General features: G+C 39.2%; 1 protein-coding gene across 2 annotated transcripts in view; it reads right to left on the bottom strand.

Annotated features, from left to right (window-relative positions):
* The window catches only part of VTI1A (vesicle transport through interaction with t-SNAREs 1A), a 338,742-nt gene that overhangs the window by 1,017 nt on the left and 312,725 nt on the right, over positions 1–25,000 (bottom strand). For both annotated transcript variants that reach the window (XM_024193518.3, XM_024193519.3), the window contains one exon: positions 1–121. This exon is cut by the window's left edge and continues 1,017 nt beyond it. In XM_024193518.3, coding sequence (XP_024049286.1) covers positions 28–121 — 94 coding nt within the window. In that variant the 3' untranslated portion in view covers positions 1–27. The remainder of the gene's footprint in view (positions 122–25,000) is intronic.

The following is a 25,000-nucleotide window of genomic DNA, read 5'->3' as shown; positions in this document are numbered from 1 at the left end:
GTTGCTGTTTAGTGAAGAACCAAGATATCAGTGTCTCTTGACAGAAAAATAAATAGCCATCAGGATGGTGAAGAAGATGATGATTGCCAAGATAACTATCAAAATCCGGTTTTGGATGATCCTAAAAAAACAGAAAAGAAAAGGAAAACATACATAAAATGGCAGAATATTTGTAAAACAATAAAAAGGTGGACCTGTCTCAGACATATATCTTGGAGATAAAAGATTTGCCCACAACTTCAGCTAAGCACCTATAAAGACTACTGCATATTCTGGACTGCTTTTATTATTCTCTCTCAAGTTCTAATGTTTCAAAGTATTTGCTGATGCAGCTGTTAGAACCAGTTCTTAATCTTAACAAATTAATAATTTGATCACACAGCATGTTACAATTCACTTTTAACTTGTTTAAACAATTAAATAATAAATTGTGATATAATCCAAGCAGGGCAGGGTGGTCTGTAATAAAAAAATACTCTAATGACTCTTAAACCAGTATGTAACCTTTGCGATGTTTCTTTCTCTCTCTCTTGCTTCCTGAACAATTTGCTAATTTTCAGGAGATTTTGCCATTAAGGTACAAGATTCCAAGGAAACATGTCAGTGAGGTACTTACTTGTACCAAAATACCAAGGGAAAAGAATAAAAGATAGTTTTGAAGAAAAAGGATGATATAAAGAAGCAAGTGCCAAACTGTGAAGCTTATGTTATAAAAGCCTCATCTGTCTCTGTAGCATACATTCACTTACGGTAATAGGCAAATATTACATTTACCATGCAGTAAAAAGATGGAAATCAGTAATAATAAAAAAGATGCCAAAAGAACAAACACCTAATATCATTCAGCCATTTTTTGGGAACAACCTCTCTTGTAAAAACAGAAATTGCATCACTTCAGATTCTCCTTGAAATTAACTGCTATATACACACACACAAATATACATATATTCATATGTATGTTTAACAATGGAGACTATAATTTGGATCCATCTGGCATAAGGCTTGGATTTTAAATATTTCATATCATTGTCTCCCCTTTCCACAGAAGCACAATATTTCCATTCATGCAGCAGGAACTTTTGCAAAACATACTTGGATGTAACACATCATCTGAATTGGATATAAATAGCAAGGGGGGAAAACCCCAACCACCCTGTTCATTTTAGTTTCTTTTGCTGGGTCAACTGCAAAAAGAAAATAAATGTCCAACCAAGCAAAGAACAACCATGCACTAAGAAGAGGTACAGCATGCTTTGTGATATGTTAAATTCAGGCTAGTGCCCAAATTTGAAAGGGGGTGGCGATGCAGTTTGTTAAAGTAAGAGTATTTCATGTACTAGGTAAGAGGAGAGTCCTGAGAGTAGAGGGGAGTTTTCCTTGCTAAATGGTTTTTGTTTGAGCCTAAGTGGATACACATAAAGTATGTACTGAAATGTATAAATATATAAGGATGCAAGTTTAATCAACTTCAGCTTCCCTCCTTACTCACCCCCACTTAAAAAAAAAAAAAGGCAAATGGATGGATGAAAACTGTCAAATCAGACAAACACACTCCCCTGTGACACTCTAAAAGGACTAGCTCTCTATCCTCCTGACAGGTTACAAAATGATCACATTTGCTGACACGTCTTCCGCAAAACTGCTTTAGTGCTTGTGTCCACTTTCCTAGCAGGAGATGAATGGCCTGCTTTGTCCTCATTTATCACTTAAAGCTGAACTAAGATCTATCTCGTTTATTTTTCCCTTCCTCACTAGAAAGGCTCAACCACAGCATTAATTCTTTGGCAATGACAGCTAATTCAAACTTAACAGGCAATATTTACTCTGTCAAAGGGATGGTGGGGCGGGGAGGAATTCTCACTCTTAAAAAAACATGTAACAGTCTAACAAAATAAAGCTAATTAAGGGCTTTTGGTTCTTGCTGGTTTGCAGTTCAATGTAACACCTGAATGTACAGCTTCCCTTTATGGTGGTGTGACATTCTCTCCAAAACACCTGATAACAAACGATTTGCCCAAGTGGATGCATGAAAACCAGAATATGTATTTACTCAGTCACCCTCATCAGTCCTGAAAAGAAACTCAGCAAAATTGAAACTCAGCAGTGAAATAGATTAAAAGCATGAAAACTCTTAAAAAATTCCGCCTTAAGTAATATTCAGTACAGCTGGGTTGACAACCATTTTATTTGTGGGATGAGGGCTCCAAGGCATCCATAATGCTAATTTACAAAGGATTAACTGGGGGTGAAACTTGCTTAATCTAACGCATAGTTAGGCAAATGCATACATAACATACTGAATGCTTAAATCATCTACTCGTATCTGGCCTAGTTAATTGTGTTTCATCATTTCAGGCTGAAAAAATAAAATAAAATAAAATGATCCTTCCAAAAGTCTTACTTCTAATTCTCCAGCTGCACACCTGATTGCAAGATTACTTAATCTGCACCCGCGTCTCTAAAATCCTCCTCACAAGGACACCGAGCTATACATGCAGCCACCTGTATCTATCTGCTAATTAAAGGTTCAGTTTAAGTGTGAGTCTAGGAAATACATATCAAAGTTCAATTTCTAGGACTCTGAATTAGTCTGCCCAGTGCAGAAAAAAAAAAAAAAAAAGTTAAAAGGAACAATTTAATCATAAAATAGGATGGATGTTATCAAAAGACTCCTCCACTGAAGCATTATATAGTTTTACTAGCCAAGTCTACAGTTAAAGAGTAATTTTATATCTTTTTTTGTTTAAAATGCCATTTTACTTTCAAATGCAGGAGTAAAATTAAACCAAATGCAGAGTAGCAGGAGGTCAGGGCTGCAAAGAAAATGGATGAAGAGGTGTTGCAGCAGCAGGACAACGTGCGGAGGGGTTAGAGAACAGGGAACATGCTGAAGTCTGATTCCATTAGGGTGACCAGATGTCCCGATTTTATAGGGACAGTCCCAATTTTGGGGTCTTTTTCTTATATAGACTCCTATTACCTCCCAGCCCCTGTCCCGATTTTTCACACTTGCTGTCTGGTCACTCTAGGTTCCGTTCACTGTGGCTCAGACTGAGAACACAAGTTCTGGGGCGTCAGCATGTTTCAGAGTCAATAGGCAAGGGCGGTCCTTCAGAGTAAAGAAAAAATCAAGTGGAAAGGGGGGTTTGAGTGATACCACGTAGTCATGCCAGCTCACAGTGGTAGAACAATGGTTGGCATTGGCAGGACCCATCTGTAGAGGAGCCTATAGTACTGTCACAGCCAGACACTGCCAGTGGGTATTGCTGTAGGCAACACAGCAAGGAATTTAAAGTGGGGGAGGGAACGATACTACCAAAGGGGGAAAAATGGGGCTCAACATCTGCTGCAAAAAACCAAAAGGCTAATAAGTTAGCATGGCAAAATTGATATGCTAACTTTTATCTCTATTACCTTACACGCAACTAAATCTACTGAATGAGGAGCCCAGAGCCTTCTTTGAAAATGCAAAGCATGTTTACAGGGTAAATAATTTAAGAAAGAATATACACTTGAAAGAAGACACCCACTGAAACATCCATGCCTAAAATGCCTGAAGGCAAAAACTTGTGCATTTGCATGCTGCATTTTATTAAGTTAGCGCACTGTAGTTTTAAAAGAATGCATGGCCAAATTAAGAGGAATGTGTGACTGAAACATCAAGGATTCCTCAAGTTTACATTATGAATCACAGTGCTGTTATACTAGATGAATTAACCATTTACTTGATATAGCTCATGGGCTGAATCCATTGCTATAGATCTGAATATTTGAGCGAGTTAAGAGCTAACTTCTGTTGTTTCATAGAAACATAGGCCTGGTCTACACTACGACTTTAATTCGGATTTAGCTGCGTTAATCCGAATTAATCCTTAACCCGTCCACACAACGGAGCCAGTTACTTCGAATTAAAGGGCGCTTAAAATCGATTTCTGTACTCCACCCCGACGAGCGGAGTAGCACCAAAATCGATTTTGTAAATTCGAATTAGGGGTAGTGTGGCCGCACACCACCGAATTAATGTGGTTAAAATTAATGGGGTAGTGTGGCCGCACACCACCGAATTAATGTGGTTAAAAACCGAATTAATGTGCTTAGTGTGGCCGCGCACAATTGAATTTATACAATCTGTTTCCCAAATTCGAATTATCTAAATTCGAATTAATCTCGTAGTGTAGACGTACCCATAGACTATCAGGGGTGGAAGGGACTTCAGGAGGTCATCTAGTCCAACCCCCTGCTCAAAGCAGGACCAATCCCCAGACAGATTTTTGCCCCAGATCCCTAAATAGCCCCCTCAAGGATTGAACTCACAACTCTGGGTTTAGCAGGCCAATGCTCAAACCACTGAGCTATCCCTCCCCCATTCATACTTGAAACTATAAGAACATGTGGTATGTGCAATGGTTCCACTTTTTGTTAAACAAATGTCCCATCAAGTGGACGTGCACCCAGTTCCTAACATTTGGGTTTGAAATGACAGAGAAATTATCAGCTACAGTTTAATGGGACAGTAAATTGGTGGGGGATGTTTACATGAAGGTAGGAACATCGTGCTGTACAAACCAAACTAAAATATTTACACTTACAGTGCACCCACTTCTGCCAAGTTTCCCACTACTCTGTTTTGAAAGGCCTGACCCTTTCCCTGCGTTTGGTCACAATGTCTAACCTCTGAGCAAAAAGCCTCCTGGAGGCTCCCTTTGGAGCCAATGCCAACTTTGGTCTGTGAGTTGATGAACGACATAGTCAGCTTTCCATCCTAGAGGTCGAGAGGATCACCTCTGAGATGCACCCAATATCCACTGGTCTGGCGAACAAGCCCTATCATCCATTTCCAAACACTGCCGCCTTCTGCACATCAGTACAACATGCTCCCATCACGACACAGATTGTATTGCTTTATACATTTAAAAAAAAATTCTCTCCTCTATATAGCTACACAAACACACACACAATGGCTCTAAGTCTGTTTGTGACATGTTTAGATCCGCTCTGTATAAACACGAAGCAGCTCCAGAATAAGCTATTGCAAACCTTGCATTAAGGATGCCAACTGTGTTTAAACCTTTTTATAAAACGGGATTCATTAGCAGGGGAGTGCACGACATCTATATGGGTTCAGCCTGATGTCTTGCACATGCCTTAGTGCCTGATTGACCAGCATTGAATAATGATGCCTTGCCACTAAGCACTGATGGTACAATAACAATTGTCATGAAAATTAGCAATCATGGGTAACAGATTACAAAATATGGAACACAAACGAGCGAGTGCAGACTCTGGGTACATAAAGAATTGTGTGTGCCTAACCTGAAATAATGAAGACTACAAAACAAACACCGCAAAAAAGTTCCAGCAGAAGCTCATCTCTGACACTGCTACAAGTAAAAAAAAAAAAATATAAACAGCTTTGGGGATGAGCTAGCACACATTCATTACAACACAGGGCTGTAACTTGAAAGAAAAGTCTTGAAAAACAGTATCCTCAAGAACAGATAGATTGATGACAAACTCAGGGCATATAATTATGGGCCACTATCTCAGAGCATTTCATGATAATTCATGCATTTAAGATTTCACTGGACGTGCCTCCTATGTGTTTTCTGGATGGAAGGATCCCCTCTTCATATATTGGAACACATTTTATATGGCTACGTTGACTACTTTGCCATTACGTTTGTGGGTACCTAATTATAGGTGACCCATAGCTATGCTTCCTGTATGCAAACATTTGGGCATGCAAATCAGACAGTAAGACTTTAAGTACACAATATCCATGTGCACATCAGAGGTTCTGAGTACTCAAAAACTGTAGGCATGTCCAAATGGGAAAGTGATAGTAGTGTTTGCTAAAGTGTGAATTTAATCTGGTACAGTAATATGGGTATAAGCCCCTGGGTAGACACTTTTATTCCGGCATGAGTGCATTTTTCAATTCAGATTGTATCCCCTGAGAAAGGGTTTAAACTAAACTGAAAAAAGCCACTCTTATACCAAAATAAGAGTGCCCATCCAGAGGATTATATGGTATCAGTGCAACCTGGTAAACTATTCCCCTGTAGACAAGGCTTAGATGCCTAATACTAAGTGGCTAAATTAAGACTTTGAATAATCTTGCTCTTCAGGAAAGGTCATTTTTCCCAGCCTTAAAATAAAGGATGGTCCTTTTAAGCAAAAGCAACTCTTAAAAGAACAAACAGATGGAGGTAAACTAAGTTGCAGAGCCCTGCGCAGAATGACTACAGCTGGCTGACATTTTTTGACGTTAGAAATTTTAAATTTTGAAAATTTGAAATTAGAAAAAAAATGTAGAAAAAAAACAACAACATTTGCATGCAATTTTCCTCCATTTTATCAGCCAATTATAGAGCTGGTCAAAATGTTTAATCTTTCAAAAATGTGAATTTTGAAATTTCAAATTTTTGAAAAATTAGGGTGGAGGAAATGAATTTTGTTGGACATTTCCCCCCCAACTCCAGAAACAAATGTGAGTTTCTAGTGTCCCAGAAACAAGAAGAATTGTTTACTTCAATTACATTTAAATTTTCATAGTAATTTTAAGTATTTTAACTAGATCTCTTATCATTGCTGAAACCTGAATTTGAAATCTAAAGCTAAATGATGAACAGCAGTTTATTTTGAGGAAAGCCCATATGACTTGTCTAAAATATTATGACACTAGTCACAATATCACCCTATTAACACATCAGTATTAGCTGAATTACCACCTGGAGCCTGAACAGAAGAATAATTTAAATTATAATAGACAGTTTTAGGGTGACCAGACAGCAAGTGTGAAAAATTGGGACAGGGGGTGGGGGGTAATAGGTGCCTGTATAAGAAAAAGCTCCAAATATCGGGATTGTCCCTATAAAATCGGGACATCTGGTCACCCTACATAGTTTTAAGGTTTGGATCAAGCAATGGCAGCAACTCTCATAGGGCTAGATCCTCCCTCGTTTACATCAAAGGGCCAAAAAGACAAAGTCAGCGAAGGGGAGATTTTGTAGTGGTGTAAAGTGGCTGTAATCTTCTGTGGACCAGGAAGACTGCAGAAAATGGATGACACTGGTCAGCAAGTGTCCTTAATTCGCCATCTCACTGCAATGGGTCCCATCCGCACAATTCCATATGGAGCTTCTGATCAGAATGAAAGCTGCTTCCCCTTTGGGGGAGGGAATGGATAGTGAAAACACCTGTCATTTTTCTTGGGTGAATCCTTCCTGAAGCCCGTGGGGCCTGGTTGGCTCAGGGAAGCGTGCTTTTCACCCCTCTGTGCCAGCTTCTGCAAATCTGGCCATAGAAATGGAAAATTAAAACAATCCTATCTGAAGTCCAATCACAGAATGTTGGGTTGGAAGTGACCTCAGGAAGTCATCAAGTCTAACCACCCTGCTCAAAGCAGGACCAATCAATCCCCAGGCAGATTTTTGCCCCAAATCCCTAAATGGCCCCCTCAAGGATTGAACTCACAATGCTGGGTTTAGCAGGCCAATGCTCAAACCACTGAGCTATCCCTCCCCCAAATCTGGAATAATTAAAAGAAGATGAAAACACATATTAAACATTTTAAAAAGTGTTGATATCTTATTTATTTGATAGCTCAAATAGTTGACCACTTAGATTACCAATACATACATTGAGATTTAATTATAAATGTTAACTGAACTCTAACAATGGCAGGATTTTATTATTTTTTGTTGACTGCTGGGATAGTGCCTGGAGCAGCATATACATATCTATGTTCCAGGGACCTTACAATGTAATTCAGACATGGGCAATCACAGGTAACATGCCAGGAAGAAAGACATTGGGAGTGACTTGAAGAAAGGGCAGTTGCTTGATACGCGAGTTGGAGCACACGGAGTGGCATGAATGAAGATATAAAGGCCAAAGTGCCAAATACAAAAGACCTGAAGAAGAGCTCCACGTAGCCTAAAAGTTTGCCTCTTTCACCAAAAGAAGTTGGTCCAATAAACGATATTACTTCACCCACCTTGTCTCTCAGATATGAAGGAGGCAGTTAGGACAGCCCTAGTTTTACTGTTACTGAAGGAGATTTCATTTATGCATCTGTTTTTGAAAACATGCAAATCCAGTTAAAGGTGTCAGACTAGAGAATACTCTTCCTCTGTTCAACATGTACCGAATGGACTGAGACAGTACATGCTTCTTCGCACAATTCCACCAATGTGCCTCAACCCTATTGTTTCCATGTCCATTCACTCCATGCTGAGATCATTAACAAAGTAGCATATTTGTGTTAACAGGATGGCGGTGGTAATGGGGGTTTCTGGGCTGGGATCATCTGGAACTGGAGTGAGATCGACTCATTTCACACAGACCATACAGTCCTCAGAAGGGAACAACTTATCTTCTGGCCACTGCTAGGGAAAACTCTATGAAACGTGGCAACCTGGAGGTGAAGGGATCAGCATCCCATTAATTTCTTGAGCCACTCTCTTCCCCCTAACCCCCAGTTTAGGTCATCTTTATCACCTTTCACAGATTAAAAATTCAGAACACAAAACTACCATCAACAAAGACATGTTAAATCCAAAGAAACTGTCTTTGAACAATTCCAGGCCACGATGCAAATGAAATCAAATTAACTCAAATGAAAGAGGGCCCTCCTCTCTTGTACTGCACAACAGAAGTGCATTAAGGTCACACACACCAGCTGGTGTCTGGGAGAAAACGCCATGGAACCCAGTTCCTCGGTGGTATGATTGTTAGAGCGTGGTAGAGCTGACACGGCCTTGGCGAGCCGTAAGACTAACGCGAGAGAATCTGGGGGAGACGTGACTCTGAAAAAGTTTTCTCAGGAAGATGGGTTTTGAGTAGCTGACTGTAAGGCCACACTATTAAATATGTTGAGTGGACCCCTCCATTTAAAAATATATATCCTGTAGTCTCACACTTTCTCTCTCATAAGCCAGTATGGCAAAATGCCAACAAGAGCATGTCAAAAGTGTGCCTGCAAGCTACACTAGCATGGTTCTTAGATGATATCTTGATAGGAATCTTAGAATTAGCTCTAATATGGATGGATATCTTAGCCTTTAGAACAGTGGCGTTTTCTAGACTGCTGGGTATATATAATTGTGGTTTCCAAACAGTTAATGAACAAAAACACTTACAACTAAAGCAATTGTTACTCTAGCAGGAGCGTGTATGCAGCTAAAAAACCTGACAAGAACATATATGATTGTGTACTGGTTATTGTTATAAGTGTGGTTTCATTTACATTCCATACATATTCAAGAAAATAAAAATGCATTTGTTTAAAAAAAAAGAGAGAAAACTTGTACTATACCAGAGTTGAGAACCATTAAGATTACTCTAGAAATATATATTAAGTAGAAGAAAGCAAGAAAGAAAATATGTAATATCCTTTGACTTGATTCAATTTTAATCTATAGCTTTTAGATGTGATTAAATTGGAGATTGGGCATTACTTGGTTTATAGTATTTCCCCCTTTTCACACTACATTTGACTGGGTGTCTTTTCGTATGGGAAGTTGACTACAATTGTCTTAATAATGTTGACCTCTTTTGTATAAACCTGAAGGCATCTCAGCAATTGTTCCTGAAAATGTGCTATCCAAAATGTTACCACTTCATGGCACTTCTTGAATGATAGAAAAGCATATATTCATTTTTTCCCCCAAATGCTTTAAAAGAAAAGAAAACAATCATGGCTAAGGCCATTTGTGAGATGGCATTAAAAGAGCCTACTCTGAGACAGATAAAAATAATGAGAATCTTTCTGTCAGGAAGGATTTAGAAAATATCACTAGCATTATTAAAATTTAATTTTTTACTGTGCTTTTTGGTTTCCCCTTTTCCAGTGATAATGAGCAGGACTGCGCACCTCCACATTGCTAGGACTTGTTTTGTGCAATAAATTCAGCCTTCCAGTCTGAAGACATTTCAGACAACAATTCTGACTGCTATAGGCTTATTTTTCAACCTGTGCTGTGCTTTGAGTCTCCCTATAAAAACCAGTTCATAAGCTAATTTTCCACAAGGCCAGTGGAACAAATAAAAATCAATTTTTGCTCAACTGGTTCAGAGAATTCCTGGGAATAGCTAAGACAGAACAGTGAAAAATAAAAAGGATCGATGTATTCACAAATGGTTTACCTGATAGAGAACTATCAAATTAGTTGACAGGAGATACTCACCACTATTAGAGTGTTTTCTTTTCAGCACGTTACAGCATTTCTATTAGGGGAGTAGAAAAGCCTCTACTTTGTTATGATCTCAGACACCTCAGTTTAATAACCATACCAGGTGCCCATACACTTCATGAAACCACAGCAGATGAAGTCAAAGTTCAAGCGCACCTGCAGATCTTGCAACCAGAGGGACCCTAAATGGAAACTGGGCTTTTCCACAGTTTTCATGATCTTGTGGAGGGTGTGAAGGTTCCTTTTTCAGTGTTCACAGGGAGGCATTTATGACCTCAGGCCAACCCTGCCTAAAGGTATTTGGTCCATCAGGAAAGGAATAAAATGCAGAACTCTGTCCAGACTTCCTTCCCCATTAAAAAAACATGTTCAGGGTCACACTGAAGACTAATCAGTTGAGTGCCTTTCAGAGAGTAAAATACACACATTTCAGAAGTTAGAGCAACCCATTCCTGAAACTTCAAAACTTTCAGAATCTCAAGTACAACTCAAAAAGCAGATTTAGGCATGTGGTCCAGTCCATTTTACAATCTCTTCAACTAATTATACAAGTGTTTTGGAAACTGGGTGGGTAAGTAAGCAGATTGGGATTGGTTTGTTGCTCATGCCTGCTGGACTGCAGCCTGAAGGACAAAATTTGTCTGCGAGTACAAAATAATCATCCCTGCGGATAAAAAACAAATTTGAAATGTATATGCTTTAAACATTATGGAGGCTATTTTTAAGCAGTTGTAATCTCAATTCTAATATCTGCCATTTTATTCACTCAATTTTTATGAATTTGGCATTAAAATGTAAGTCATTTTAACAGAAAAAAATAAAGGATTAAGTATGTCACACTGAAGTCAAGATGTATATTACCGATTTAAAATGATCACACACCATGGAAACATCATTTCTAGGGTCAAACAAAACACTACTCAATGGAAGGACAGCACGAAGTATATAATATTAATCAGATGAGAGGTACATGGAGTTAAACTGTTACACTGTCAATAAACAGCATCAATAAGGAGTGTGTATAGAGAAATAAATAAAGCGTACATACTCTATATTCAAAATGTAACACCTTAAGAAAGGAAACTAACAAAGAATCTACCAGACTACTCAGTGTTCTAGGAGACACTAACCCGCATTCCTCACCACACATGCACATATTTTGACTCTGACTCTCATATGGATGATAATTTGCTTATGATATCTGCCTGATTTAGAGCTAATCTTCTGTAAATTAACTCCTAATGCTGTCTGAAATAATCCTCTTAATGTGGGGCTGTCTTTAGTACTTTATATCAAACACCATGAAGTATATAAGCATATAGGCACATAGCATTTGTAGCACTGTTGGCTGCTATTGAATAATTGCTATGGTATGGGGCTCAACTGTGCCTTGCAGACACGGGTCTGTGTTAGTGTGGTGTGGAACTGTGCTACCCCAGGGGGAGCTCCGGGAGCACAAAAGGCAGTGTTACCACTGCCCGATCCATTCAAAGGGGGCAGCCTACTCTACCTGCATGGGCGGTAGGAGAGATCTTGGCCCCACCTCCTGTGGTGTATTGCCACCTATTGTTCACATGAAAAGAGCAGTCCTTGTGTTCCAAGTCTCATGCCCCCATAAATACATGATAACGAGTAGGCATAAACGATCTATAGTTTTGAGACAACAGAATGACAAGATCTGTGTTAAGCAGCACTAATTATCAGTTGGGAGCATAATCTGATAACTGTTTTGAAAAGACAGGGACAGATAATTTTGTTTCTTCAGACAGGCAAAGTACTTTTTTAAGGGTTTTACTTCACCATCAGCCAACTTAATATTACTGTCAATGTGCTAACGTTGTATTAAAAATAGGGCTGTCGATTAATCGCAGTTAACTCATGCGATTAACTCAAAAAAATTAATCGCGATTAATCGCACTGTTAAATAATAGAATACCAATTGAAATTTATTAAACATTTTTGGATGTTTTTCTACATTTTCAAATGTATTGATTTCTGTTACAACACAGAATACAAAGTGTACGGTGCTCACTTTATATTATTATTTTATTACAAATATTTGTACTGTAAAAATGATAAACAAAAGAAATAGTATTTTTCAATTCACCTCAGACAAGTGCTGTAGTGCAATCTCTTTATTGTGAAAGTGTAAGTTACAAATGTAGATTTTTTTTCTTACATAACTGCATTCAAAAACAAAACTAATGTAAAACTTTAGAGCCTATAGGTCCACTCAGTCCTACTTCTTGTTCAACCAATCGCTAAAACAAACAAGTTTGTTTACATTTACAGGAGATACTGCTGCCTGCTTCTTATTTACAATGTCACCTGAAAGTGAGAATTTGCATGGCACTTTTGTAGCCAGTGATGCAAGGTATTTACGTGACAAATATGCTAAACATTCGTATGTCCTTTCATGCTTTGGCCACCATTCCAGAGGACATGCCTCCATGCTGATGATGCTCATTAAAAAATAATGCATTAATTAAATTTGTGACTGAACTCCTTGGGGGAGAATTGTATGTCTCCTGTTCTGTTTTACCTGCATTCTTCCACATATTTCATGTTATAGCAGTCTCAGATGATGACCCAGCATATGTTCTTTTAAAGAACACTTTCACTGCAGATTTGACAAAACGCAAAGAAGGTACCAATGTGAGATTTCTAAAAATAGCTACAGCACTCAATCCAAGGTTTAAGTGCCATTCAGAATCTGATCGGAATGGGATGTGGCGCATGCTTTCAGAAGTCTTAAAAGAGCAACACTCCAATGCAGAAACTACAGTACCCAAACCACGAAAAAAGAAAATCAACCTTCTTCTGGTGGCATCTGACTCAGATGATGAAAATGAACATGCATTAGTCCGCTCTGCTTTGGATTTTTATCGAACAGAATCCATCATCAGCATTGATGCATGTCCTCAAGAATGGTGGTTGAAGCATGAAAGGACCTATGAATCTTTACAGCATCTGGCACGTAAATCTCTTGCGATGTCGGCTACAACAGTGCCATGCGAATGCCTGTTTTCACTTTGAGGTGACACTGTAAACAAGAAACGGGCAGCATTATCTCCTGCAAATTGTAACCAAACTTGTTTGTCTGAGTGATTGGCTGAACAAGAAGTAGGACTGAGTGGACTTATAGGCTCTAAAGTTTTACATTAGTTTTGTTTTTGAATGCAGTTTTTTTTGTACATAATATTACATTTGTAAGCTCAACTTTTATGATAAAGAGATTGCACCACAGTACTTGTATTAGGCGAATTGAAAAGTACGATTATGTTTTTTACAGTGCAAATATTTTAAATAAAAATAAATATAAAGTCAGAACTGTACACTTTGTACTTTGTGTTATAAATGAAATCAATATATTTGAAAATGTAGAAAACATCCAAAAATATTTAAATAAATGGTATTCTATTATTGTTTAACAGTGCAATTAATCGCTCTTAATTTTTTTCATGGCACGATTAATTGCTTGACAGCCCTAATTAAAAATATTTTTTCCACTGAATACACTGAAATATTTTTCTCCCACAACATTAATTTAATGACACAGTCTGAAACCCTAATTGATATTGGTGAGCAATGAAATTCCAGCATATTCTTTCCCCTGTTTTTCAAACATAAATGGTATGCACAAGCTTTAGTGAATGGGCCCCTTTATGTTTTAACAGGCAGTTTATTGGCCCAGACTCCAATGTATAACAAGCACAAGTGCAAAAGCAATAGATTTTTAATTGAAAGAGTCACGTATTTTTACTAAGAAAATTACTCCACTAACAAGTAATGGTCAGATAAAGGATTTAAAAAACATTTTTCTATGGGGAATGTTGTATTATATTATATTAAATGATATTCTTGCCATAGCGAACATTTATAGAGGGTTATTCAATGAAAAAAAGTCATATTGTTTAATACTACTTCATTTGAGTTTACTCTTCTTTATTGCAGAACAGATAAAGCACAGTGATCAGTGAGTTGTATGTGTCCAACAGCCCCGCAAGAGCCTTGTGGAAATGTATAAAACAAGCAGCGATACAGTCCTTTGCCAAACACTGTCATAAATTTTTTATTTGGCAGCTAACATTCTCACTACTTTTCTTGGCAGCAATTGGGACCTTTAGCAAGAAAGGTGCAGGAGAAAAATACCTTGTCTAGAGATGTTTTCAACACTTTCTGGGATTTTTCAGAACTTCTGCCTGCAGCACATTTTTACAACCACAGTCTCCAATCACCTGATGAGTAGCTGCTGGTGGTTTTTAACTTTTTTTTTTTTTTTTTTTTTAAATATAGACAGCTTACTACCCCCTCTGGCCTTCAGCCTAGAATGTAGGCTTTTTTTTTTTATTTTGGTATGTGTTCCAGAGATACAAGTGGTTGCTCCTCTCTGTCTAGACAAAAAGCTGAAAATAATATCAGAATGTACCTTTCATTGCTCCTGATACTATCTGTATCTTATTCCCAGATGACAGAGATAAATGAAAGGCAAACATGTGCTGATTACTTTTGCATTTTTCTTCAGAGATCTCTACAAAAAACTGGTCACAGGTGCAGCTACCTAGGTCAGTCAGAGGACTGACTGATAAACAGCATCGGGAAATAGATTTCTGCACCCAGGCCCACTCCTCAGCTGATGTTGACATCTGATACCCAGTCTTTTGCAATGCTGGTAAATCAGTTATTGTGCTTGGGCAGGTACAGCTGCTGGCTTTCTTGGACATACAGCGCTGTGTGCCGGGTTATGAAGGAGAGAATTAAACACGAAATCGTCAACAGTCACTTAATTTAAAAAAAATCACTTGTAGCGATATTATATTTTATGCATTACTTCTATGCTGAAAACAATGAAAGAGGTACCCATTTCAAATTCCAGTGACTGCCTGATGTACCCACCTAGCAATGGTGAATTTCTTTTGGCTCTAGTTTCATGACATATGATATCACAGTCTGTCCTAAGCAGGTGTAGAGAAACAAATGGGCATTTTTTTTTAAAAGTCAGGAACCAATCAGTCTCTGTAGGCTTTTCTCTGATATCACAATGTATGGAAACAGAGTTCTCTTTAAACAATAGCTGCTTATTAAAGAACACAGCTACAACTACAGACACAAAAGAAATAGATTTCCACACAGTTTAAGTTCCAGTTTTGTCTCCCTTGTTTACCAGGGGCTTCATCCTCTCTGGAACTATATATAGCATGCAGAGACATCTAGTGGTTGAATAAAATATCGCAAATAAACATATAATTAAATCTAATGCAACTCCATTGAAGTAAATGAAGTTATGCCAGGGATGAAGTGGGCCAATTCTGTCTCTCACTAATAGAAATGAACAAATCACAAATGGATAGAACTGCCTGTTTAAAGCCACTTCACACAAACATGTCACTTTTTGGTGCAAGAGTCTTCTTCTGTGCAGCTCCTGCCTTTTGGAAAAGCCTTCTAGGAGCTTTCTACTTCCTTGACTCTTTTCAAATCACACTCTAACAACATCTTTTCTCCCTTTTAGTTTCTCTCTCTTTGCTATTATTTTATTTCACTTCATAAATAATCAATAATAATACACCGATATAACGCCGTCCACAGGAGCCAAAAAATCTTACCGCGTTATAGGTGAAACCGCGTTATATCGAACTTGCTTTGATCTGCCGGAGCGCGCAGCCCCGCCCCTCCTGGAGCCACTGCTTTACTGTGTTATATCCGAATTCGTGTTATATCGGGTCGCGTTATATCGGGGTAGAAGTGTACTACCTAGCTCTTATATAGCACTTTTCTTCAGTAGATCTAAATGCAGAGTTTAATTGCAAAACTTTGTTTTAGAGCCAGTTTCTGTGAAAGCTGTCATACACAACAAAAACTTATTGGACAGTGACAGAGAAATGTAAGTTTATGAAAAATAATACTCCACGAGAAAAAAAAGCATGTATACCAATAAGAAAAAATTTAAATAGCTCACGGAGGCTGAGGGTTTGATCCAGAGTCCACTGAAGTCAATGAGCTTTGGATCAGGTCCTATATCTCTTAAAGAATATAAACATACAAAAAGTCTCACATTATGTTTTAAATCTATTTTATGGGCCTGATTCTGCTCAATATTACATGGTTGTAAATCAACAGTAACTCAATGGAGTTACACCACCTCCAGACTGAGTCAGGCTCTACATCTCAAGGGCAGAACTTGTGCCAGGGATGTGAAACAGATGTTGCTTTCCTCATTTATTTGTTTAGTAAACTTCAGGTCAATAGAACTTTCAGAGGGCAGGTTGGTGTAACACTTCTGGATCTTCCTTTTGAGTGTGAGAGAGAGAGAGAGTGTATATGCATAGTGTTTGAATTAAAACTGGGAAACGATCTCTTATTTTTTTTTAAACTTTACTTGAGCTATGCACAATTCCCTTGGGGCAAAGAGAAAACTAGCTATTTGTGGATGGGAAAAGGGGCTTTTGTGAGCTGCAAAACTGCACCACTGAAAGCTGCTTCTTTAAAAAAAACAAACAAACATTTTACACTATTTTAAGAGAAAACATGGGTAAATATTTCAGTTTTTGCATGTTGCCTCATTAACGAATTTAGCAGTAAAACATTACACTTTATAATTAAGTTCCCTCCGTTTGTTGCTGCCCAGAAGTTTGTCAATACTCTCTGGGACAAGTAAAATCAAGAAATAGTGAAGGCAATTTCCAACAGCTTGCTCAAGCAAATCTATCAGAGGCTTAAACTCACTTCAGAACACTGAAATTTGAGACGCCATATCAAATAAGCAGCTTTTTCCCCCTGAAGAGTAGAAACTGGGTGTAGCTAACCTAGTGCATAATAGGTTTATTCTCATTCACAAAACAGGAATTACTTTATGGCCCCAAAGTAAAACTAGTATAAGAAATATGCTGGCAGATTTGCTGCAGATGTGTGCTGTGACACGTATGCAGAGAATCTGTTATTAATCCCATGCAAACTTTTTAATATTATACAGTGTAATGCAGGAAACCATTAAGCTGAAGGTTCTGAATTATTAAAAACTAAACCAAAAAAGGATCTGAAGTTTGAGATGGTCAAGCTTATTTTCAAACTGTATCAGTTTAATTCACTAATTCTAGGGTATCCCCATCCCCTACTGCTTACATTTATTTTAATGACTATTGTATGTTTCTTTTTGTGTATGTATTCAACCTCTTTTATTGTAACACATGACCGTTCATAGCGAAAGTGCAGCTTTTCAACTCTCTCATTTACCGGAATGTTCTTGCTAGGGGGTTTGTTTGGGAGTGCTTTGGATATGTGTAGAACAGGAAATAGTCTGTCTCAAATGCTGGAAAACCTATCTTTCACCTGAATCTTTCAAAGCTTGTGTCAGAACATAACTAGAACCTATGTATCTGCACAAGGGTTACGATTACTATGGGCAATTATACCATGGAAATGCAGGACCCTGACAAAGTAATCAATCAAATTATTTTTCACAATTTCAATTCACCCCTAAAATTTTTCTTACTTCCAAAGCCAGATGGATATTATATTACCAAAGCTGTTGAAAGGGTGTAACACTAACCATGAAGCCAAAGGCCACTAAAACTATGCAATGCATAAATTTTTATTGTTTGCTCTGTATTGAAATCTCATTAGGGCTCATAACTCTTCTGCACACTGCGAACATTTGCATCTGCTGATCATGAGAACTTAGATGGAATGTATACCTTTGGCTAACTTACTTGTTATGTTTTTAGATGAGAATGTGTGTGTCGCTTTTTTTAAAGCCTTACACAGCTGTGATTTAAATGTCCACTTTTAAAACAAAATATATTAAAACTTTCATTTAAAATATCTCAAGGTTGTTTTATTGCTGGCAACATCCACGATCATCATGTACAAAAGCTTCATCTGACTGAGTATTCAGAATAATCATTGTTTGAAAACTGTGCCCCATAGACCATTTCCCTTCATTTATCCTTTCTGCTTTATGCGGTCACATTTTAATTAGATTAGAATTTGTCCTCCAATTAGCTTTCATTAAACTCTATAGATTACAGCAAAAATCTCCACTGAAGTTATGCTTCAAAATTCTGCCTAAAGTTTAAAATAAAATAACTGTGCAAATGAAGTGATTATGAAGATTATTACTATGCAAAAAACACCAGTCGTTTCCTGGTTTACTTATACATTTAACTCTGTAATTTATTTTGCCGTCTTCAATACGTCTGCATTCTCCAGAGTAGTAATCATAATAATACCTTACAGTTATAGAATTCCTTTAATTCCCAAGTATCCTTAGGGGCCTGATTCTGCAATCCTGTCACTGAAACTGCTCAAGTGAATGCTACTTAGTGCAAGTAAGGGATGTGAATTAGACTCCAACTACAAGCCAAATTATGACACTGGATACCCACATAGATTTACCATTGATTGCTATTGAGTCATAGTCAAAGCAGAGTAGGACCTTATAAATGTACACATGGAATTGCTTCATCCACTCTGGGATAGGATGTAACAGCTGTTGAATAGTGCACGGCAACACCATGTTCTCTTTAGGACAGGGTGTGAAAACAGATACTGTCTCCAACTGAAATTGCAGGGAAAACTGAAAATGTAATTACCCAAACTGGAAAGGGCCCAGTAGGACATTGGGCCTAATAACATTACTGTAATGTTAGTTACGTCTTCAAATGAGAAATTGCCAAGTGCAGTTGCCCTTATGTTGAAACTTTGCTGATGCCTAGCATACATGCAAATTTACTACACGCTGAAGGCAACAAAACCATTACAGATTGTAGGTCCGATCCTCCAGACTCAGGAGTGTGGATGGATCCTTATTCCTGAATGGAGTCCCACTTGGGCACACGAGACTCAGTGCTGGACTAACACTAAACAGAAACTGATTTGTTTGCAGGAACAGCCTCTAAATTCTCCTCCAATAACAAAGATAAGCACGAATGAAAGAGAGGAATATCTTTAATGAGATATAATTTGCTCATGATTTTTATATATATTATATATAGACATATACACACAATTTTACACACACACACACACACACAAAAACAACATGCAGCCAGCATCTGAAAGCTAAAAATAGACACACTTGGGTTAAAAAACAGCAACCTGCCTTAACTCCATCAACCTACTTTAGACACAGTGGAAAACAAATATTTTGCTAAAAAATAAATGCCGTTTGTCTGTATGACAAAGCAGAAACATAGGAGCAACAATTATAATAATATTAATAAAAATGAATTAGACTAACAATAATAATGCTACACAATTTTCATCTTCAAAGTACTGTTAAAAGCACATTACTTAATTAATAAAACAAACATTAACTGATTCATTTTCATATCACTGAGGTGAGTAGTATTATCCCCATTTTACAGAAAGCAAACTGGAAGATTAAGGGCAAGTCTACACTACAGCGGGGATCGACGCCTGAGATCGATCCACCGGTGGTCGATTTAGTGGGTCTAGTAAGGACCCGTCAAATCGACTGCAGATCGCTCTCCAGTCAATCCCTGTACTCTACCCCCCCGATGAGAAGAGTAAGGTAAGTCGATGGGAGAGTTTCTCCCGTCGACCCCCGGTGGTGCAGACCCCGCGGTAACTCGACCTAAGGTACGTTGACTCCAGCTCTCTCCTGTCAGCTTAGAGTGCTGTCATAACTATAAAGGGAAGGGTAACAGCCCTCCTGGGGTACAATACTATAAAATCCCTCCTGGCCAGAGACTCCAAAATCCTTTTACCTGTAAAGGGTTAAGAAGCTCAGGTAACCTGGCTGACACCTGACCCAAAGGACCAATAAGGAGACAAGATACTTTCAAATCTTGGTGTGGGGGGGAAGGCTTTTGTTTGTGCTCTTTGTTTTGGTGGGAGTTCGCTCTTGGGACTAAGAGGAACCAGACATCAATCCATGCTCTCCAAATCTTTCTGAACAAGTCTCTCATATTTCAAACTTGTAAGTACAGCCAGGCAAGGCGTGTTAGTTTTATCTTTGTTTTCTCAACTTGTAAATGTACCTTTTGCTAGGGTGTTTACCTCTGTTTGCTGTAACTTTGAACCTAAGGCTAGAGGGGGGTCCTCTGGGCTCTTTAAGTTTGATTACCCTGTAAAGTTATTTTCCATCCTGATTTTACAGAGATGATGTTGACCTTTTTCTTTAATTAAAAGCCTTTTTTAATAACCTGATTGATTTTTCCTTGTTTTTAGATCCAAGGGGATTGGGTCTGGATCCACCAGGAGTTGGTGGGAGAAAGGAGGGGGGATGGTTAATTTCTCCTTGTTTTAAGATCCAAGGGGTTGGATCTGTATTCACCAGGGAGTTGGTGGAAGAGTCTCTCAAGGCTACCCAGGGAAGGGAGTTAGCCCATTGGGAGTGGTGGCAGCGGACCAGATCTAAGCTGGTAGTTAAGCTTAGAAGTTTTCATGCAGGCCCTCACATCTGTACCCTAAAGTTCAGAGTGGGGAAGGAGCCTTGACAAGTGCCTTCATTAAAGCGCTACAATGGCGCAGCTTAAGGGCACGTCTACACTTAAAATACTGCACGGATGCAGAAAAGACCCGCAGAAGGGCAGCGGCTGGCCCAAGTCAGCTGACTTGGGTTTGCAGACTTGGGATGCAGGGCTATAAAACTGCAGTATAGATCTTCGAGCTCAGGTTGTAGCCTGGGCTCTGAGACCCCGCAAGGGCGGAGCGTCTCTGAGCCTGGGCTCAGGCCTGACCCTGAATATCTACATTACTATTTTTAGCACTGCAGCCCGAGCCAGCTGTCCTTGGACTCTGAGACTCAGTGCCATGATTTATTTTTTTTTAATCACAGAGCAGACGTACCCTTAGGAACCAAAGGCTCATAGGACCCATGCTCTTAGTTAACTAAGACACTTTTGAAAGTGGGACATTGGCTCCTAAATCACGTAAACACTTAATTTTTTTTTTTTTTGCCCAGTATAACCAAAATAATGCACAAACCCCAAAGTAAAGCACAAGAACCTGGGAATACACCTTTGTCACGATGAGCTGCAGCCATAGTATGAGGATGGCTAAAGCATTGGCATTTCAAGCTGACTATGGCCGTGAAAAACTTTAGGCGTTGAGAAATCCTATATATAACTTTATATCCTCACAAAATACAACCTACATACTTGGAAAAGAATTATAAATTAATCCTTGTTATTTTAAGGCTGCTTTTTTTATTTAGCACCAACCATAAAGAGCATTTTTAATAAAGAAATAACCTCAGGTTACTTTTTATTGGAGTGTGATTTATAAAGCTTTAGAAAGGTATCTATTCTGGAAGTATAGCGTGCCCAGTGCTATTTTTGCAATGGAAATGGAAACGCAAACTGGAAATGGAGTTATTCATTCACACTTACAGGATTACATCTCGCTGACAGGCATGCAAACTTGGAAAGGTGCTACACAGTTGCTCTTAAAATATTATACTATAATTTTTTTTTGTTTTAGCTTCAATTAAACAAATGTTAAAGAAGGATCAGAGCTTCATTAGCTAAGAGTTCATTGTTTGCAACAGATCTTCTCTGGAAACTATAAAGGATGGGAAAATCAATGCACTTTTAATAAATACATCTCACCAGGCAATTATTGTGATAAAATCTTCAGGGACAGTGAAGAACATAAAAAAAGGATGAGAACGTGGAAAAAGGGGTGAAAAAAATCTGTTTAAAAATTCGAACACATTTTCCTGGAATGGTTTTTGCAATATTTGTACAGATCTGGTAAGTACCAAGTTTGTGGTCTGAGTTTGGAATGTTCTGTGAAGCACACTACAGATTAGAGATGGGCCAAAAGTAAAACCATACACCTGAAGCCTTTTTGAATTGGTGGATTCTACAAGTAGATCCAAATTAGATCCAAAATCAGGAGAAACCTATTTTCTGGTTACCATTTAAGATTTTACAAGACCAGTTTAATCCTGTGAGATTATCTTCATTTCAAAATAGCAGAAGAATAGATCCACTGAGTTTGCATGATTTTTGCAACTTCCGGTCAAATTCTTACAAGAACAGCTCATGAGATTTCAGCTTCATTGAACCTGAATCCAAATCCAAACTGTAAACCCTGGCCTAAAAACCAATCTAGATCTTGGCATTATTTCCTTGGCCTTGTTTTAATTCTAGCTTCTGCAGTCTTGTGCATCTGCCGTACCAAAAAGACACCTGTTTTTCTTCCTTTTCTTTTATTTAAAAGAAAAACTAAAGTGGTCCCTAAACTCATCATGATTTATTTTGCAACTTTCCTTAACACCAACCTTCATTGTTGTCTTGTTGTTTTAAATAGTTTCTAACTTGTTCACAATATCAGCACTGCCATTTTCATTCCTTCGCCATTATAGATGAACAAAACAGTTAGTATGTAGGAAACCCCCCAGCAATTTAAGGTACCAAGTCAGAACAGCACTTAAGTGCGTGCTTAAGTCCAACTGATTTCAATGGGAGTAAGCACATACTTAAAGTTAAACGTGTGTTTAAGTGATATTCTGAATAGGGACGTGTTCCTGAATCAGGGCCTAACAGAGTTACAACAACAACCTGTAGTATCAGGCATTTACTTTATTCAGCTTCTTAGGACATCCTAAATTTATACAGTTATTGTTTCCTGACACTTTATCCCCCTCCATTATTCATTCTTTGAGCTGATTTTGGATGATGATGAAACTTCAAAAAAAAGTGTATTATCTCAATTATTTGGCCTCTAACTCCTTGTGACTGGGTTGCCCTGCTTACCGCTGGATGGCACCACCTCCGGGCGGTTCTGGGGATTAGCTCAGTCAGGCCAACACCCCTTTCAGGGGTTACATGCCGTCAGTTTCTCCTCTGCAGCCTCTCTCTTGCTCTCAGGAGCCACAGCTGTCCTCTTTGTGACTCATCTCTCCGGCTAGGTCACCATATATATTCCCCCTTCTGGGGGAGAGTGTACCAAGGTTTCTGCTTTGCAGCAGTCTTTTGTTGCCTCACACTGCCACTCCTGCAGTGGCTGGCAGTGGAATCTGGGCCCACTCTCTACTCCGGGTTCTAGCTCAGGGACTCTCTACATTGCAGCCAAGATCTGTTGCACCCCATACCTTATTGCATTTCCCTTGGCGCTTTCCTAACCATCTGGCTCTCCCTTTCTTCTCTGGGTCTCCCAGCTTTACTCCTCCCAGGGAGTGACTGCAGCCTTTCCCAGCTGCCCCTATCTGCTGCCTGCTCCCTGGCTTTCTGGAAGACTTGCCTGTTCCTGCACAGGTGAGTTTCTCCTAATCATAGGTGCTGACTTCGTGGGTGTTCCGGGGCTGAAGCACCCACGGGGAAAAATTAGTGGGTGCTCTGCACCCACTGGCAGCCAAGCTCGCCGCCCCGCCCCCCCGCCTCACCTCCGCCTGCTCCCCTAAGCGCGCCGCATCCCTGCTCCTCCGTCTACCTTCCAGCGTAACAAGCTCCGGGAGGAAGGGGGGAGGAGGGGGAACGTGGCGCGCTCAGGGAAGGAGGCGGGGACGGGGTGGGGATTTGGGGAAGGAGTCGAATAGGGGCTGGGAGGGGGCAGAGTTGGGGCAGGGACTTTGGGGAAGGGGTTGGAATGGGGGCGGGGCAGGGGTGGAGTCAGGGCGGGGCCGGGGGCAAAGAGGGGTCGAGCATCCATCAGCGCCAGAAGAAGTCGACGCCTATGCTCCTAATTAGGGTTTTTCTCTCAGCCGTAATTCCCCCCTCTACCCTCCCAGTTTGCCACCTAATAGGCGAATTGACCCCTCTGGCCTGCCCTAATCCCTTTAGGGCAAGGGGGAGGACATCTCCTATAAAACTCAGGATGATACGGAGGAATATTACTCAAAACAAATGTGAGCTGCACATTTTCTGGAAGTTTCTTCTGATTGAAATATACAGACAGTGGGGCTTGTGCACTGTTTCTCATATAATCCTCTACAACTATTACAATTATCCAGAAAAAAATCAATTTTTTTAAAGTGAAAAAGTGTTAGACTTTCCTAGGACCTCTCTTGCATATTGACTTCCTATAGCAAAGCTCATTAAGTTTTAGGTCGGTTTGATGTGTCAAAAATCGCTCGGATCACAGAACTGAACCCAAGTAGACTAGACAGAATTTCTTCCTTCAAACTGTGGCTGAGCGAAAGCCACTCTTGAGACTGTGCAGCAGTACGAAAGGTCCCAGAATTGCTCATATTTGTTTCTACTTACTATTTCTATTTATTAACCTCTCTTTAAAATATCCTGACAGAACGTAGATTATGGGCTTGCTACATAACTTCCTTTGGAAAAAAAGGGCAACAGTGAGCCCTAGGAGGAACGGATCCTTGAGCGGGGGTGTTTTTGTTTTTAACTTTGTTCACTCCTCTCAGTTTCCTCTCAGCTACTGAGCTAAGGCTTCACATCAGTTAAGGTCTATGGTTCCTTGAAAAATAAAAGGTAAAAAAAAAGTAGTAAACCAGCAAAGATGTTATACTGGGAATATAGCAAATACCCTACATTTGGGAGACAATTTCCATCCACGGGGTTGAGCAGAGCAACTTTTAGTTGAATGAGTGTCAAGGTCTCATATGAATCTAGATTCTCCACACACAAAAAATACAGGTCTGTCGCATCTTACGCGCATTTAACATGCGCGAATTCAGCTTTACGCGGTCGGCAAAAACAAAAAAACCAACAACAACAAAAAAAGAGAAAAATAACAATTTAAATACTGTAGCTATAGTAGAGTTACCATATTTCCTCATTAAAAAAAGAGGACACTCCACGGGGCCCTGGCCCCGCCCCTTCCCCGCCTCAACTCCGCCCCTTCCCCAAAGTCCCCGCCCCAACTCCGCCCCCTCT

The sequence above is a fragment of the Terrapene carolina genome, unplaced genomic scaffold (assembly GCF_002925995.2).
Source record: "Terrapene carolina triunguis isolate 2854851 unplaced genomic scaffold, T_m_triunguis-2.0 Scaffold95, whole genome shotgun sequence".
Taxonomy (NCBI): domain Eukaryota; kingdom Metazoa; phylum Chordata; order Testudines; family Emydidae; genus Terrapene; species Terrapene triunguis.
This window is presented reverse-complemented; position numbering and strand designations above follow the sequence as displayed.